This window comes from Mauremys reevesii, linkage group 3, assembly GCF_016161935.1.
Source record: "Mauremys reevesii isolate NIE-2019 linkage group 3, ASM1616193v1, whole genome shotgun sequence".
Lineage (NCBI taxonomy): Eukaryota > Metazoa > Chordata > Testudines > Geoemydidae > Mauremys > Mauremys reevesii.
Window position 1 is genome coordinate 54,760,094 of NC_052625.1, and position 18,879 is coordinate 54,778,972.

General features: G+C 40.5%; 1 protein-coding gene across 1 annotated transcript; it reads left to right on the forward strand.

Moving 5' to 3' along the window:
- The first annotated feature begins 13,166 nt into the window (after positions 1-13,166).
- LOC120401799 (left-right determination factor 2-like) lies at positions 13,167-18,316 on the forward strand. Its single transcript, XM_039532038.1, has 4 exons — positions 13,167-13,596; positions 14,628-14,874; positions 15,927-16,166; positions 17,124-18,316. Exons 1-4 carry the CDS (start codon positions 13,332-13,334, stop codon positions 17,461-17,463), a joined length of 1,092 nt encoding a protein of 363 aa, XP_039387972.1. The 5' UTR covers positions 13,167-13,331; the 3' UTR covers positions 17,464-18,316.
- The last annotated feature ends 563 nt before the right edge of the window (positions 18,317-18,879 follow it).

An 18,879-nucleotide genomic window follows, 5' to 3' on the forward strand; every position in this document is an offset into this window, starting at 1 on the left:
GTGGAAACTGCTCAGATATTATGGTGGTGGTCAGCAGTGCAAAACTCTAAGATAGATCAATCAAAAATAAGTTAGATATTGATAGTAATTAATTAAACTTATATTAATAAGTTACATGACTTATAGCACCGTTATGTCCAAGGCTCTCAAAGCACTTTGCACATGTTAATGAATTTAGTTTCACCACACAGCTCTAGGGTAGAGAAGTATCATTCCTATTTTGCAAATGGGGAAAACGAGGCGTAAAGAGTTTAACTGTCTTGCACAAAATTACTTAGGCTGTCTGTGACAGAACTGGGTATAGAACCCAGAACTCTAGACTCCCAGTCATCTGTTTTATCCAAAAGAACATCCTCTCTCTTTTGAAAATAAATTCTTGCCAGACAATAGGCCAGAGGCGTAGTGCATATGTTCTCTGAGTTCACCTAAAGTTCTATGGTTCCACCCCTCCCCGGATCTCCTTCTCCCTTCCTCCACAAAAAGCACCAAATCAACAGCAGTAACAAGACAGGGAAATTTTGAAATAGAGCTTCAGCATTAAGTCAACCAGGGTCTCCATTGTAAAGGTTGTTCTAGGGGATTTAGAAATTGGCCATAAACATTTATACAAATTTAAAACTTAGCACCAAGACAAGTGGGTCAAATTCACTGCTCAAGTAAACAGGTGCAATTTATTCTAAACTGGTAATGCCAATGGTGGAATTTACCTGAATGTATGTATTCTCCTCTAATTAGGTTCCCACACCTTAACCATAGCCATGGTATCAAAGGTCTTGGCTACACGGGGAAATTGACTGGCAGAGCTACAGTGGAATAACTATTCTGGACTAATCCCCTGTATGGACACTCTATTTCAAAATAAAAATGAATTTATTCTGGAATAATCACTCTGCTTTCAAAAAGGAGTAATTATTCTGAAATAATATTGTTCCAGAAAAGAGTATCCATATGAAGGAATTATTCTGAAATAGATAAATTATATTGGACTAGCTATAGCAAGATAGATATTCCTCTATACTATTCTAGGAAATTATATCCAAGTAGGCAAGGCCTTAGTGTATGTATTTTACATAGTCTCAAAACCAAGACCCATTTGGTTGGTTGTTTTACTGATTTCATAAGCTATTTGTGCTCTTCTTTCTTGTCTTTTTTAGGATTAAGAAGATTTGACCCCCATAACCTCCCTTTGGCTAGAACATCTGCTTTTGTGGTGTAATACAGGTGATGTTCAGTTATCTTGACATTGAACTGGATCTTGTTGTTAGTGCCTTTTGCGTATGTGTAACATAGCTTTTTTTCTCTTTCACAATGGTTGGTAACTTACAGCCTTTGCATTTGCTTCTTTCTTTCCCTGTCTAGACAGGCGTTTTAGCTAAGTAGTGTGATTTTGTTTATCTCTGATTTCAACAGCAGCACCACATTTCACAAGAAGGGGGGTTCTTGTAAACAGTTTTTTGTTTGACACTGTCTGTTCTTCTGGTGACAAAAGCCACATCCTTCCACTAGTTAACAAACATTAAATTTCACTGCTGGGGACATATGGAAACCCAGTGTAGGACCTGGGGAGCAGGTCAACAAAATTTGAAATCCTTCCACATTAACTTTATTTTGGATGTTCTCCATCCACTTTGACAGCTTTTTAGCACCCAGTTCAACAAGTGTGTGAGTATTTACATTTACATGTGTGACTCTCTTCCTATGTGGCTTCTATCCTTGATCAAGGCCACTCTCTATGCAACTGCCTTCTGGCCCAACTTCATCCTCTCACTTGTGGCTTTATCCTTCACGGCAGGACTTTCCTTGATGGGTGAACTCCCAACATGGACATAGATATGCTCAGGACCTTGGGCAGCAGGTGGTCTGAGGCTTTACCATGCATGGCAGCTCTCCCTGTGGTTCTGGAGTTTTCATTACTGCTGCTCTCTGACTGAAGAGATCTATATGCCTGGACTGCTGTTACTTACACATCTGCCTATTTAAGTCTATCTTAATGGATGTAATTCAGGTTTCTAGCCTGATGGCCCATTGCTACCTCTTAATCCTTGCTTTCATCTAGCAATCTGTTTTACAAGCCTCTCAATACACTAAAGGATTTGATATAGCCACGATGGCTATGTCTACACTACACTTCCTATGCCAGCTTAGCTATGTATTCTTCCATTTAAAGACCCAAACAGTTATATGTAACAAAAAAAAACAAAAAACCTAAAAAGTTACCTAGACAAAATTGAAAGTGATTTTGCTACTCTTCCTTGGTTATGGAGCGGGAAGAAACTTGCTGGGTTCAGACTGTGTGGATTTCACAGAACTTGATTTGAATTTCAACTTAATATAAACCAAAGGAGAAAAGGCAAAACTCAAAATGAAACTGCTACATTTCATTAAATTCTGTGCATTGCTTATGGATTTGTAAAAGATAGTATCTGTGAGGTTTCATTTAACTTAGAGTCCTACCATGTGGCCATTAGAAATAGGCTTGAACTCTAACATTCTGATTTCGATTGTACAAAAGTCAGGAAATTCAGTGTTATGGTTCCCACAGCAACAGGAACTCTTTGCTGCTTTGCGCATATGCATTACTTCAGGAAGGTGGTATGAGGTCTCCACTAATGACAGCAGGATGATCCTACTGAGCATACCCAGGGAGCTGAGTGGCAGGAACACACGCCAGGAGTGTCACAGGCAGACTGGCAGCAGGCTTCCTGGTGACAGGATGAAGAATGCCTTACATATGAAAACATATAGTGTAGTTGTAAAAGCGGACAGCTCTGAGCGAGAGCATTGTGCCTTCATCGGGAGCAGAATGTTCCCCACCCCCCAAACAGGAGATCTGGTTTTATTAAAGCATTTGCAAAATGTCTGGGGCCCAGGCATCAAGCCACCAATTGCATAGACCGCTCCCACTGAAGCCAACTGACAGGATGCTCAGGCCCCTGGTGGGCACTCACTAACACCTTCACTTCCTTGGAAAGGAGGACGACAAACATGGAATGAAGAAAGAAGGAAAGACAACAAAGACTGTCCAATGATTCTCACACCCACATACAGCTTTCAAAAATACATGTCATTACCTAGCATAGATTGAATTGTTTTTCAATAGATTTTTTTTTCTCTGTAGTGTTCTGCTTTCTTTCAGTACCTCCTCTTTCTCTCTCCCCACTTTTCTTTTTGTACATATCTTTTCCTTCTCTGTTTCCAATGTTCTCTCCTTTTTCCTCTTTTTTGTTACTTCCCTTCTGTTCCCTCATTTTTATAGTATTCTCTCCTTCTGTTTCATTCTTCCTTTCTCATGCCTGCTCTTTCCTTTTACTGTGATCCTTATTTCTCTGGCTCTCTCTCTCTTTTCTGTTCCCTTCTCCCACATCTGAAGATAAAGGAAGGGTGCATACGTGTTTGATGCATCTCCTCCAGCCATAAGCAGCCTATTTCACCAGATTGTGAGCCATGTCTGGCTTGGGAGCAGTAGTATGGTCTGCTCTGTATAAAGGGGAAGAAAATGGAATGCAGTAATTGCAAGCTGAGCTCAAGCATCTCACTTGTCATCTGTGAATTCATGGAAGAGAATAATATCTTTTTCATAAATAAGCAATAGCAGCTTGCAAGGTGCATATTGTTTATCTTACCAGGATGCTTTGTGTGCTGTACCTTGTTAGAGTTCATTGCTTAAAAGAGCTTTGTCAACAAAAGCTGAGTTTGTTCAGCAACTCTGAAAATCAGGTTGCTCATTTAGGTGTCTAAATATGGACTTAATTTTGGCCTGTATGATTTGCTCAAGGTTTTTTCCTGACAGAGCTGGGAAAAGTGACCAAGTCTTCTAGACTCCCCATTCCCAATGCTACACAACACTGCTTCAGAAGAGCAGATGGTACTAGGGGATGCTAACTGGTTATAATTAAATTTACCTAATCAGGAAGACTTCAAGCAAATTGTGAAGACACCCACAGTGTGATTCTGATAGCCATCCTGGGGGAGAGAGTTTCCTGAGTGAGATAGGCCCTAACAGTGAGAAGACATTGTCTCTAACTAGTTAACTAGTTGTCCATTATACTTGGGAATGGCAAGAAAGGATAAACCAGTCAATCTGAATTGCTTTGGGGGTATCTTAGGGTGATAGATGGGTTCACAAAATCTTTCTCCTAGATTTGGGTTTTATATATCAATAATAAGCTTGTGGCAACCAGTGCATTTCATAGAGGGCAGTTGCCACACCCAGACACTTATATTAAGGAGTAAGCAGGTAACTGCATTCTGCAACTACTGCAGTTTCTGGATCAATTTCAAGAGAAGCCCAAGAAGTAGAGAATTTAATAATCTAATATGATGACTGTGAGTCCTGATGCAAGAAATTGTCCCTATGTGCAATATACCAGCATGTGCTAAAGTGCCTTCCTTTGACCCAGGCCCATAATGAGATCCACAGCTGAGCTGGCACTGTCGTGAAGGGCTGAGAGTGAATCAAGCTGTGAAAAGATTGAGGAAGACTTTTGGGGCCTAATCTCGCAAAGCTAATGCATGTGGAATTCCTGCTGAAGTCAATTGAAATCCTATATGTATTGGATTTGCCGGATCTGGATCTTATTGAAGTCACTATCTCCTGATAGCCTGTCTCACCGGTGTAACTATAGGTCACAGCAAAAAAATGGATAAGTGGCTCAAATGAATTTCCAGCTCTGACAGAGCCGTTCTGGTCTTTGGGAGCAGTGAGCTATTCCTACTTGTTTTGCAATTTTAGGGGAAGATTTAAAAAGCGCAAAGGGGAGTTAGGTACCCAACTCTCATTGACAGTCGGTGGGAATTGGGCTCCTAACTCCCCTTTGTGCCTCTGAAAATCTCCCCCATACATATGACTTGCTACAGGAGCACCTTTACTCAAGACTGGATTGGCAGTTATCCAGAAACCTGAGGGCTACAACAAGTTTCCACAAAAGGGAGTAGATTACAGCCACAGTATCTTTATTAGAGAGGTGCTGCATGGGAAGCCCGCAGGTTCCAGCGTTGGATGGATGATATTGTCTGCAGGGACTAGGGTGACCAGATGTCCCAATTTTATAGGGACAGTCCTGATATTTGGGGCTTTTTTAAATATGGGTCCCTATTGCCCCCCACCCTCGTCCCGATTTTTCACACCTGCTGTCTGGTCACCCTAGCAGGGACCTATGGTTTCCACGGGCTGAACATCAAATTAAGCATCAGGAACGCAGCCGGCTTCACTGTAGAACTCTCAGCTTGCAGGCTGCACTTTGGCCACTGCTGATTTAATACATTTGTATAAGCAGATGGTCAGGTAAGAAAATATTAGCAGCCGTGCTTGCATGTTTGTGTTTCACACATCAAAGGACCTGACAAAGCCTGGTTAGCTCTTCCTTTAAAAATCAATTGAGCAAGATGCATCTCCCTGGGCTTTATAGTATGGATGTTAAATGGATTAATTCTAGAGTGGGTTGCACAGCTTTATTTTTTGGCCTTGCAAGGACCATGTTAAATCCAGAGGTTTAGGCCCTTTGTTTTCACTGATGTAAGCACATGGCAGGAAATTGCACAATTTAACCTATGTCCTGAAATAAAATATTCTTTTGTGTTCTGGTTTAGAATCAAACACATAAAGAATTTTATTGTGATTTCAATGAAAACAGTTTCAATTGTTGTTATTTGTTGGATATAAACACTCTGCTGAAACTTCTGCAACCTAAACATTGCAGCATTGTTCTAGGACATGAGAACCAGACAATAAAACTTCATATTAGGATTTCATTTTATTACTTATTTTTGTACCAGGCCCCAAAGTAGGTACTTTACAGAACAAAGGAAAAAGAAACTAGATATAGACAAAAGGGAAACAGGCCAAACAGTTGTCATTGTCCAAGATGAGTAAAAAGTATAATGGAAACAATCAGCATAAATAGTAAAAAGTACATTAGATTTTTACACATTGGTTTAGTTTTAATGATTTGACATGTTATCAACAGAATTAAGGTATTTTTTAAAAATACAGACTTTTTAACCAGACAATATCCTTTCAAGTTCATGGCAAAGAAAAGCTGTCTCTAAAATAAGAAAAATAAGAGGACTATTTCACATTTCTTTAACCCTATCCATTCTGAAGCCTTTCAAGCATTCGTCCTCTATTACTCGGGTCTGTCCAGGGCTCAGACATGTTAGGTTTGGCACTATTGTTGGATCCAGTCAGAACTCCATGTCATCATTCTTTTGATTATGGAGCTAATGTGCTGTTGAGAACAGGAAAAGAAGCCATGCACAAGTAATTATTTTGGTATTGAATAAATCTGGGTCCCACAATGTAAAACCTATTGACACATAGTCACATACGTTACTATAGCCACATATGTCAGAGATAAGATGTATAAGCATAATTTAGCTCACCTTCCTGCCAATGTAGGTTTGTTTTCTCCAGTATACTTTCTAGTGCCTTGCCCAGAATGTCTTAAATATCTCAAGTAGTGGGACTTCTTCCATTATTTCCCTTCGCCAACTAATCCATGGTCTACAGGGGTCGGCAATCTTTCAGAAGTGGTGTGCCGAGTCTTCATTTATTCACTCTAATTTAAGGTTTCACGTACCAGTAATGCATTTTAACATTTTTAGAAGGTCTCTTTCTATAAGTCTATAATATATAACTAAACTATTGTTGTATGTAAAGTAAATAAAGTTTTTAAAATGTTTAAGAAGCTTCATTTAAAATTAAATTAAAATGCAGAGCCCCCCCAGACTAGTGGCCAGGACTCGGGCAGTGTGAGTGCCACTGAAAATCAGCTTGTGTGCCGCCTTCGGCACATGTGCCATAGGTTGCGTATGCCTGGTCTAACAGATGTTACCATTAGTAATGTATAGCCACATGTATGTCTCAGTTCTTCTTTTCTATGTATATATTACAGTCTAACATCATCCTCTGCAATTTATCTTGATCTGACTTTTGCAGTTATCACCACAAAGAACTGCTTCTTTCTTTCTTTACACTCTACCAAAGAATGCAAGTTATTTGCACATGAATACTCATGGATGTTTAGCAGAAGACACTCACTTAAAATTTCCTTCTTTGGCCTTTAATATGTATTTTTTGCTTACTGAGAAGACACCTCCTAGTAAATTTGGTAATATAAATTATTTGCTGTTCATTAGCACGTGCTTTGTAACAGTTCTGCCATTGCAAGCTCTGTATTAATAGAACTAAATGACATCTAGCAGAGAGTCATGTGTTATACCAGTATAGAAGTGTTTATATTCCAGGCCTTTTCTACTCTTAAAAGGGTTTCCCAATAGAGATATACTGGAAGAACTATACCAGCAAACTCCTCTAGGAGTTGCAGCTTATATTGGCAAAAGGTTTTTTTAGCTGGTATAGCTTAAACTAGTTCCCCAAATGGAATAAGCTATTCTGGCAAAAGGACTTTTTTAATGGCATAACTATGTCTATACTAGGGCTTTTGCTAGTGTGTCTGTTAAGGGTGTGTTTTTTCACACTCCTAACCAACATAGCTATGCTGGTAAAACTTTCTAGTGTAGACCAGGCCCCAGTTTGGGAACCAAAGTAAGTTAAACCAGTAGAAAGCACCTTTGTTTTAGTTCAACTGCATCTATGCTAGAGTTTTTACTGGCATAACTATGCCAGCAAAAAAAAAAATCACATCCCTAATTGACAGTTATACTGTAAGGCCTTGTCTACACTGCCACTTTACAGTGCTGCAGCTTTCTCGCTCGGGGTGTGAAAAAACACCCTCCTGAGCGCTGCAAGTTTCAGCGCTGTAAAGTGCCATTGTAGACAGTGCACCAGTGCTGGGAGCTACTCCCCTCGTGGAGGTGGGTTTTTTTAAACCAAGCGTTGGTGCCGCGACTACACAGCCACGTTAAAGCACTGCCGCAGCAGCACTGCTTAACGTTGCTAGTGAAGGCCTGCCCTGAAACTTTTAAAGTGTAGACCAGCCTTATGTTGTTTTGAAAAAACAAAGTGGATCCCCATTGTTAAGATATAGGCAATTAAGTGTGTGCTTAGTAGACAAGTAAGTGGCACCTGCAAACCAGTCCCTCTACACAGGTACCAATTAGGGCCAGTATTGCAGTTCTTACACAGCCTTTCTGCTCAGCAAAACTCCCATCGTCTTAAGAACTGCAAAACTGAATCCTGAGAAAGAGTTTCTGAGTCATAGAGCAGTTAGTGACATAAAACAATGTGTAATAAACAGGCTGTGGTATGCCACAGACTGTTTAAAGGTTATTTGACTGAGACATTATATGTATTTGATTTGACATCATTCACCAGTATTTTGTCCTAGCACAGTAACAAACACAACTTCTCCAGCTACCAACTGCGGGGAATGGCTGGAGAGGAGGACACTGAAGTAAGAGAAAAAGCTGTATATTTAAACAGTTGTGTTTGTTATTGCTGTAAAAATAACAGAGAGAGACTTTTGTGCCAGGACTGTGGCACTTTGCAAATGCTGATAACACAAATAATGTGAGCAAGCTATCTGACCTGGCTGGCATCACCTGATCTGTGGCACAGTAAGAGGCCAAACATTTCTATCCATTCCCACCATAACAGTCAGCCTCTTGTCTGAGTTATTTGACTGGAGCAAGTCCATAAGGAAAAGCAGAACTCAGAGTATAGAAGCGGTGAATTCAGAGAGTCTGAATGTCAGAGTGATCTGGACAGCAAAGTTAAAGGGAGACTGCCTTCATGGGAGTGCTTATGATATCCTGGAGTTCAAGGTCAGATGAGCTGTAGAGCCTTTTTTACACTGAAATGTGGCTCTTGTTACATTAGTTAAATATACTTTTTTTTTTTACTTTGTGGGACAGATGCAGCCCTGGTCTCTGGCATAAGTGAGCACAACTTCCATTGATTTCAGGGGCTTCACTAACTGAATATGGTGTTTTGTCTATAAGGAGGACTTGATGGGTTATGAGGCTGGCCTGGGCTACAAGACTTTCTCTGATGTAGAGTGCTGGTTCCAATCCAGCCCAGGCTGATAGTAAGTAAAGGCTGTTGTTCTCTAATGGCTCTTGGTGGCCTAGATGAGATGATTTTGATCCAGTTGTTAGCAAAGGATACAGAGCTTTTCTTTTCTTGGTCACCATTTTGAATTTGGCCCAAATCCATAATGACCTAAAGTTTCTGTTAGGTGGTCTTTGTGAAATAAGCTTGATCGCTTCCCTTCAGTTCTTAGGAGCCGATCCTGGGCCCATTGAATTAAATGTCCAAATTCCCATTGACTTGCATGGTACTTTTTCTTAGTGGAAAAGTGTCACAGACAGCATTCCCAGAACTAATTCTAGTTGGCAGTCACAAGAGAGATGCCAAAGACTGAATGCAAATACAACTCTGAGTCAGAATGTGAGGGGCTATCTTTACTAAAAATTAGGGGTAAAATACTGAATTGCCCCATCTTCCCCCCCCCCCCCCACAGGTCAGGGATGAAATACCTTGATGAAGTGGGGGGAAGGGGGCAGTTTACACAGCTGCTACATGTACTGTACCTACTCTGTGCATTAAAAAAGTCTGTTTTCAAAGGTGTAGGCCCAGCACTTACCATGAACATTACATTCTGTGGGTTTACTTGGTAAATGTGTAACACTCAATGTGCTTTAAGTTAAACAGAGATGAATAAGAAAATATTAGAGATGGGGATCAAACCTGAGGCCCCAAACTGAGCCCTTCTGAAATGTGGGGAAGTTTGTATATGGGCTTGAACATCACAGCTCCAGATCCATAGATCCAAACACCATATCCAGATATAATGCTGCACAGCTGCAGCCTGGCCCCACTTCTGTTCAATACACATGATGCACAAACCACACTTGGCATTTTTCCTAACATGCAGAAACTGTCATATTAACATTTTCTCAAACAGGAGCTGTTCAAACATGGCTCTGGTTATGACACAAAATAGTTGTGTAGATGGAAATATAAATCTCAAAAAGTTAAGGACATAAATCTTCACCCACACTCAGCAAATAGACTTTCCTGCTGGGCACAACAAATCTGTTTGAAATGTCCTTGTTGCTTAGGTTAAATCTGTACAATTAAGTCTAAGTCTTTCACACTTTCTCTTTTAACCCATTAGATTTATTTACAAAAGGCTTGTAAACATTGTGCAGATATGCCCAGCCAACAAAGCAGCCATGGCTGAGAGCTGCTTTGGAATGAAACAAAAATCTTGCACTTATTGACCCCTCTCCCACCAACTATTGACTTGTATTGAAACTGTCAGTCCCTCATATTTCATTCCTTGCAGCCACCTTAAATCCCCTGTCTGACATTTTAAATGCACCACATAGGTTCCAATACACATTTCACAGAAAGAGCTATTATAAAATTCCTGACTTTTCTTGTTTGCATGACAAAGAGAGAATGGCAAATCCTGCAATTGGAGCAGATAATCACTATCCTGTGAAAAGCCTGCAATCCACATCCTTTTTTTTTAAAGCTGGGCTTCAACTGTGTTTGCTCAATAATTTTATGTTACATGTGGAGCCTATAAATCTACTTCCAATACACATTTGACAATGAAGAGTCTTCAACCTAATAGGCTGGACACCAGCCATGAGACAAATCACTTTCTGATGAGATGATTTTTGCTGCTGAAGGATCTACCAGTAGCTTTCACTTTCCATAATAGTACTTTTTTGAATAGTTCTTACTAGTGACTACTGACATGAACAAGGACTGTGTGGGTAGACAAGGGTTCCAGGATCAGGCCCTCTGACTGGTTCAAAGAAAATCAGAATGCATGGACTATAACTATTTTACAACTGGTGACTCTTCTCACTCCCCAAACTTCTCCAAATTCAAGGTTATGAGTTCATCACTGGAAATGATTTGTTGGGAAATCTGTGTCTTAGGGAAGATTTTGTCAACTACAGTCTTGCCACTGTCCTTCATTCCGAGGCAACTCATTGCTAATGCTATATCTGTCCATGCTAGCATTATGTAACTCAGTGGTTCTCAACCTTCCCAGACTACTGTACCCCTTTAAAGAATCTCATTTGTCTTGCATACTGCCAAGTTTCACCTCACTTAAAACCAACTTGCTTACAAAATCAGAAATGAAAATACAAAAGCGTCACAGCGCACTATTACTGAAACATTGCCTACTTTCTCATTTTGACCAAATAATTATGAAATAAATCAATTGAAATATAAATATTGCCCTTACATTTCAGTGTATAGTATATAGAGCAGTATAAACAAGTCATTGTCTGTATGAAATTTTAGTTTGTACTGACTTTGCTAATGCTTTTTATGTAGCCTGTTAAACTAGACAAATAGCTACATGAGTTGATGTACCCCCTGGAAGACCTCTGCATACCCCCAAGGGTATACATACCCCTGGTTGAGAACCACTGATGTAACAAAAAAGGTTGCATCTTGATGTATCAGTGTTCAAAACAGCATTACATTTAAATTGTGATGCAGTGTGGAATGCCAGAAGGAATGCAGGAAGGGGCCCAATTCCTACAAACACACCTTACACTTACACTCACTTGCAACATAACTCATGTAAGTAATCCCATTGAAGTCAGGAGGATCAGGATTGTCTTAATCTATATTTTGTAAACCACTGAGCACACTGATGGTGCTTAAATAAACTAATTAATTAGTGTATAATATCATACTTAATAAATAGAATCTAAACATCCCCACATTTTGGTTGGGAATCTGGCCATAGATCTGAATTTTATGGGTTATCCTATCCATGACAACATAATGGAGAATGTAAGTCTATAAAGAAAGCTGCTTATGAAAAGCCTTTTGAGACAATTTGGGCAGTTACTAAAGTAAAGTAACTTTATTAACCTTAACCTTTAGTTAGTAAAATAACTTTTTTCAAAAGGTTCTATTCCCTTCCTTCACCCATTTACAGCAGCAGGATCAGGTTTATGTAAACTACAGATGGGCCAAAAGAGGGTGGTTTTATTTTGGCTTGACAGAACCTTAGTAGTTGGGTCCTCAAACCAGGCCCTATTCAGAAAGAATCAAAGGGGTTGGGTTACATTTTTTCAAGTTTGCCTTATCTCTGGTGAAACAAGGAAAAACAATGGAGGCTGGTGACATCTGAAGGTGGGCTCAACTTCAGGCCCATTTACAATTAGAAGAAATGTCAATGTCATGTGACCTCCCTGTCTGGAAAGGATGAAACCTTAGAACTTACAAAAAATATCAAGTTGCTCTAACATTTCATTGATCAAGATGCTATTTTTCAATTCCTTCCTCGTGGGGCTTGTGAGGAATTAGACTTCCAGTTGTTATGCGTGCAAACTCCAGAGAAGCAAATGATGTAGACGTTTCAAAGTTGAAAAGGTAACTTAAAAAACAACAACCTGATTTACCAGGTTAGCTTTATTTCCCACTGACAGCCATCTGCTGTGATAATTTATATTGCTGAAGCAATGAGATGGGCGAGGGGAACTGTTGGGCAGATAGTATCCCCCAAAAGCAGAGTTTGGTTTCTGACAGTTGCCAAAAGATAATCTTTGTTTGTATAGTGCAGCCTTTTTTAAAACACAAGCTATGTTTAAATCTACAAGAGATAAAATTGAGGACACTTTTCTAAAATGTAGAAACAGTACATTTTCAGAGTTCTGTAATTCAGAAATATCTTGCTTGGTTTACAAGGCAATAAGCCATCAAAATGGTAGGATTTGTGATTATTTATCACTGAGCATGGGCTTGGCACAGTCCACAAAGATAAAAGCAGTCCCTGCCCCAAAGACCTTATGATTTAGAATTAAATATTCTTAATATCTGTATCATTTTGAGACTGAACTTTCACCTGTCCCACTGATTAATTATGCATCTTAAAGATATTGTCTGCCCAATTGTAGTTGTGAGCTCCTTACGGTAGGAACTGTGTCTTCCGGGGAGTTGTATACTGTGGTGGTGTACATAAATGATAATTTCATACTCTGCAGAAATGTTCCCTTTGACCCAGACTGTGCATGAGGCATTTCAGGCTATTAAGAGTTTTGGAGGGCAAAAGTGAAAAAGGAGCTAAAAAGAATGGAAACCCTGTTCCAACCTAAAATAACTGGAGACTCTCCTAAATATTTCTTATATTAACTTCACAGCACATGAAGGTGTTAATATGTCTTGTTACTACCAATGTGAGAGTATCCCTTTCAAGTCCTCTGCTTCACCTCCACTTGTGGAATTTGTTGTGCCAGTGGGACCGGACTTGCTATAAAAATCCAGCACATTAGGTCCCTTTCCCATTCAGGCAGCTTGGGAGCTTGAAGAGGCATCTCTGCCAAGAGCAGCCTCCAGGGAGAGTGATCAGTTCATCCATTCTGATAAGCTGCTTGGTGACTGACAGAGGATGAGTGTGAGGCTTGGCTGGATGGTCTGTGTACTCTGCCTAGCCACCACTGCCAGTGGATTAACCCAGAAAAAGCTGAAGGAGGCTTTGCTGGAGAAACTGGGGCTTTCTGAGGTTCCAAAACTTCAGAAGAGAGACCTAGTGAATCTAGTTATCCCAGATCACATAAGGAACAAATACATCTCCATGTTGAGGCGCCACAGAGTGAAGAGAAGAGCCTTGCCAAGTTTGGCTGGCATCCTGAGAGGAATCCCGGGCAATGCAGGTAAAAATGCTAATATTATTACAATTAGTTTAGCAAAGCCCCAGATCCAAACACCCACTGAATTTGAGGGAAGTTCAGATCCAGATATGCTTCCAGACTTTCTGGATTCCAAATATATAATGGGCTGAACAAAAACCATAGTGCCAACTGCAAAACTTGGGGGAATTTCAGTTTGGATCTGTTTCTGGAGCTGAACGTTACAGCTTAGGACCCTTCTCTGTTTATTATTATGTGGATAAAATAGATGTGCATAAAGTAATGGTGGTTTAAAGACTAAAGCATAACAAGAAGGATTGCATGGTCATTACAACTGATATTGGAGCGGGTTGAAAAGTGGGTTTATTCCTATAGAAAATGTTGACAAAAATTTAAAAAATATTTTAAAATCAAAACCTCCTCCTCTCCTCTCCCCCACCAGTTTCTAGCTAAAAACTGCAAAAATGTCAGTTTTCATTTTTTTTGACAAAAAAATCAAAACGTTGTGAGGAAAGCAGGTACTTTCCACACAAAGTTTTGTTTAGTCAAAAGTCAATTTTCAGTCAGAAAAAATTTCAGCAGGAAAGTTCTGATTAGCCTTACATGTTATATTAGTGCTCTTTATACCCAAAATCTCAGCATGCTCAGCATTCAAAAGATTTACATTGTTTTCCGGGGCAGTTACCAAAAGCCAGTTGTCTGTTTAAAACAGTCCAACAGCCTGTTTTCATACAGAGATCTGTAAAATAAATATGCCTAGCCATTGGTGTTTTTGAGTTCTGGGGGAAATAAAATACTTATTCCTTCCCATTATCCAGCAGGTTACAGAGAGCCATGCAGAGGGAGATGATGAGGGCATTTACAAGGCATTGATTCCAATGTGCATTAGAAAAGACATGTTTAGTATCTGTGTAGGGACTAATAGGCCCGCTCTTTGGAGTATGAGATGAGTGTGTTGTGATAATTAGGAATGAAAGGGAAGTGTTAGGGCTTTGCTTGTGTGGGATGGAAATGATGCTGAGCCAGGCTCTCCTTGTTGTTCCCAATGTACACAGATATTGCAGGAGAAGTTCTCTATTCTGATACCACACGCCAGAATCTGGTCTTTGACATGGAAGGGAGAATACCTGAAAACAGTGAAGTGACCATGGCTGAACTAAAACTTTTCAAAAAGCCCCTGAACAGAACGAACATGCCTACAACCAAGCAACCTCACAGGCCAGTCACTAACGCCAGAGTCAGCGTGTACTGGGTGCAGATCCAAGCCGATGGCACCAACAGGACTTCCCTGATTGATTCCAGGTAAGAAATTATCCTTTAATGTGGATATAGCTGCATTTTAGGGACTTGGTTTTACTGAGCCTGATTCTGATGTCACCTACACTTGCGTAAATCAGGAGACACTCTAATGAACCCAGTAGAGCTACACCTATAAACAACTGGTGTGAGATCAGAATCAGGCCCACAGCCCTTGCTCTGGCACAATTCCCACCTAAGTAAAGACTGCAGGCTCTGGCTTTGTATCCTCTTTTAATTCCATAATGAGTTTGTAAGAGCAAGGGCATCTTTATTTCTTACAAAGATTGCAATATTCATCTTGAAGTGGCTGAATTTCTGTAATTTGTCTGAAAGCTATACATTATAATACAGTTTAAAAATCGCAATCTTAATAATTAGTTCTAGTCTCTTGCTCTGGCATAGCCTTCTCTCTCTCTCTCTCTCTCTCTGTTTCCCATTTTGAAAATGCTGATGGTTTGCTGGCTTTTCTTCTTCTGAAGATTTCTTTCATTGGTCATTGACTATACAAATTCTGTACAGTGGCTGTGATTCTGCACCACTGAAGTCTATGAAAGCTTTGCAGTAGACTTCATTGAGGGCAAGATCAGACACAAAAGCTATTAAACTCATTTCTGCATAGTAATTTATAGACCCAAATCAGCTCTGGCAAAAACAGATGTAAACGACATTGTTTTTAAAGGGCTTGCACTTGTTTATGCCAAGGCTGAATATGGTCCTGCATTGTCAAAACTCTGTCAAATCCTAAGGTATTCTTTGATGTGAATGGATATAGCAGTTCTTTAGTTAGTACCTCAACATCTGCTACATGAGTATATCTCTTAAAATAAGTGTTATTATTTTTGATTAAAGTTTAATAATAGCTATCCGTTAAGAATTATTGTACAGTCAGGGCACATGGCAAACTAGAGGGACTAAATTAATCTCCGGTGTAATGCCGTTGTTGTAAACAGAGCTTCACCAGGCATTATCTGGCTGAAGACAGCTATGAGTTGCAGGTCCTATGGCTTCAATTCCCTGAAATTGACTTTTTTTTTTGTCCCCACCTTGTCATACAGGTTGGTTCCAATAATGGAATCTGGTTGGAGGAATTTTGATGTGACCCAGGCTGTACATTACTGGCTAAAAGCTAAGAAGCCGGGACCAATGCTCCTGGAGATTTGGATTGAAGGAGAAAGGCTAGGCAGCTATGCCTCGGAAATGGCCAAAGTCGTGAGGTTTACCTCTCAGGATCCTTTGGATAAAGCCCTGGGCAAACCTGAGCTGGTGCTTTATACTCTCAACCTGGAAGAATATGGGTATGTGTTAAATCCAAGTCTATGCTGCCTTGGTATTTGGTTGCTAATTCATACTGAAGATAACATTTCAGGCCAGGTTTGGATAAGCCTGATTTAGTTGCAAAACTCCTAGAGTGGGTACGGTAAGCGAAAATGCAAAGTGGTCTTAAAGTTGCATAGTGAGGTAAATAATGTTTCACAATTAGAAATGAAATGAGCCACAAAGTTTGGATAAAGATCTGATTCCAAACTTCCCCAAAATTTGGACTATTTGGACATGGGGTTTTAGTTAGGCCCATTCTAGAGCTAGGAACCAGCTGTGAAATTCAGAGTTAGATCCAAACTATCACAAAGGGTTTTGATTAGGGTCTCTAGTTGTAATATATTTTACAAATAATCATTCAGATCACGGAAACACAGAGAGAGTAGAGGAGACAAACATATCCGGGCTGGGATAGTATTGAATTTTTAGAGCCAGAGAACAGAAGGACTGATTGTCCATGGCCTTGCATCTTGTGTAGTCATTTACACAGAGGAAAAGTAAGTGCAAGAGTTTGTAAAACACTCCTGTTCTGATATGATAGCATTTTACACTTTGCACTGTGTAAAGGACTGCACAAGGTGCGTAGCAATGGAGACTCGGGCCCAAAGGACGCAGCTTTCCCAGTTAGTAATAAATCGCTGCAAATGGAATAGCTAGGAAGTTTCTTTACTTTAAAGTCTCTCCTCTCTCCAGATTTACTGAGCTCATTTCTGTACTTAAATACTTGAACTAAGAATGGGTCTGAACCCTCACCTTGGATCTGAACATCCCTGAATTCTGGGGGCAGGTGGGGTGCTAATCCAGAGCCAAGCTTTACAGCTCAGGCCCTTCTCTGATGTTAATGACAAGGACTGTTCATCCCCACCCCAATATTTCAGCATGAGTCCTGATTTTCAGTCACAGAGACATTCTTTCTTGGCTTTGCTTTTTGATAGGGGGCCTGGAGACTGCAAGGAGGAAAGCACGACGAAGAAACCCATCTGCTGCCGGCAGGAACACTACATCAACTTCCGAGAACTGACCTGGACTCAGTACTGGATTATTGAGCCTGCGGGGTACCAGGCCTACCTCTGCATGGGGGGCTGTGTGCAGGCCAAGAGCCACTTGCGCCGCTTTGGCTATGGAGAAAGAACCTGTGCCGTGGTGGAGAGCTCCCCACTTCCCATGATGTACCTTGTCAAGAAGGGAAACTACACGGAAATTGAAGTGGCTGAATTTCCTAACATGATCGTAGAAAAATGTGGCTGCATTATGGACAACATAGCAGTGGTGTAAAATAAGGACACATGGTGCGGGGCCTGGCTGCTCTTCAAGGGGGAGGGGACCTTCAGGAGTCCTTTCCTCCCTTACATTCCACAGAGATAGGCACAGTCCCAGAGCTTGCACTCCCTGTGTGCAAGGTGCAGGCAAGTGCTGTCATCAACCCTAGATGCTGCAAAAGGGGTCTTAGACATGGCTCAGCTCCCCTCCCCGCCCCTTCATGCCAGCTGGTTGTCGGGGCTGGCGCAAAGGACTTTGCATATTGCACCCTGAAAAAGGGTTTGGCAGCTGCTTGGAACTGCATTTGCCCCCGTTGAGGAATTGTGCCTGCCTGTGTCCTCTGCTGGCCGTGTGACTCTGGTCATTGCACCCAGTGTGGTGCCCACCACTAATGCAGCAATGGCCTATAAAGACAGTCCGTATATACACAGGTATTTTGCTGCCCTATGTACTTGATAAATATGAAGCCTGGCTCTCTTCTTACACCGGTGTAACACCATTGATTTCAGAATCAGACTCATAGCGAACGCCTGCAGAGGAAAGCAGAACTAGCAGTGATGATTTCCAGCTGAAGAACTGTTGAACCAATCATTCTTAACCATGTGTTGAAATCTCATGCCCAGTAATGTTGTCTGTGTGTCAGTCCTGACCATAAAAACATACTTACCGTGAATCACAGACCAGAAGCACTTAGATGTAAATACTTTACAACTCAAAGCTGTCTATTTCTCATCTTTATGCCATAACTTTAGGGTCTGATCCTTCAATCCTGAAGTCAAGGGGATTCTGGGGGGTAAAGACTGCTCTCATGATGAGTAAGGGTTTGCAGGATCAGGCCCTTATTTTTTCAAGTTGTATGTCACAATCATTCCAGAGTAGATTTTTTTCCCTTCCGTCTTGTATATTTTGAAACACTAGGAAAACAATAAAAGTGTATAATTAAAATGTTGATGTCTTTTGTTGGTAACTATTACTAGCTGGGAAGGTGCTTTATTGTGTGAAAGATTACTGACAAATCCACATTCATGTAAGATATACCTGTAATGACGAGACAAAATGTACATCTGGTAAATGAATATGCATATATCCTATATTTCTCTATAAGTCAAATTCTGTTCTCTGTTACAAATCTGGAGTAACTCCATTGAATTTAATGGAATTATTCCAGATTGATCTCAGTCTGAATGAGATCAGAATCTGGACCTAAGTATATATATGATGACTTTTTATATGTCTATCTATCTTTCTATGCACACAGCGGTTGGGTTGAGCCATTAAGTGGCAACACGCACAGCACAAGTGCTTCTCTCCTGACTCCATCAGTTTCTGCAGAATTTGAGCTTATATTTTCTTTTAAAAAAGAAACTTTACACCCTTGTGAAAGGCAAAATCTTCTGAACATGAACCAATGCATTGCTAATGCTGCCCCTG

What these genes read in the sequence shown, in the direction of transcription:
- LOC120401799 (XM_039532038.1), top strand. Translation starts at nt 13,332, where the DNA reads ATGAGTGTGAGGCTTGGCTGGATGGTCTGTGTACTCTGCCTAGCCACC. An exon ending in AGGAATCCCGGGCAATGCAG is followed by an intron (nt 13,597 to 14,627) that starts GTAAAAATGCTA and finishes CAATGTACACAG; the next exon opens with ATATTGCAGGAGAAGTTCTC. An exon ending in CTCAACCTGGAAGAATATGG is followed by an intron (nt 16,167 to 17,123) that starts GTATGTGTTAAA and finishes GCTTTTTGATAG; the next exon opens with GGGGCCTGGAGACTGCAAGG.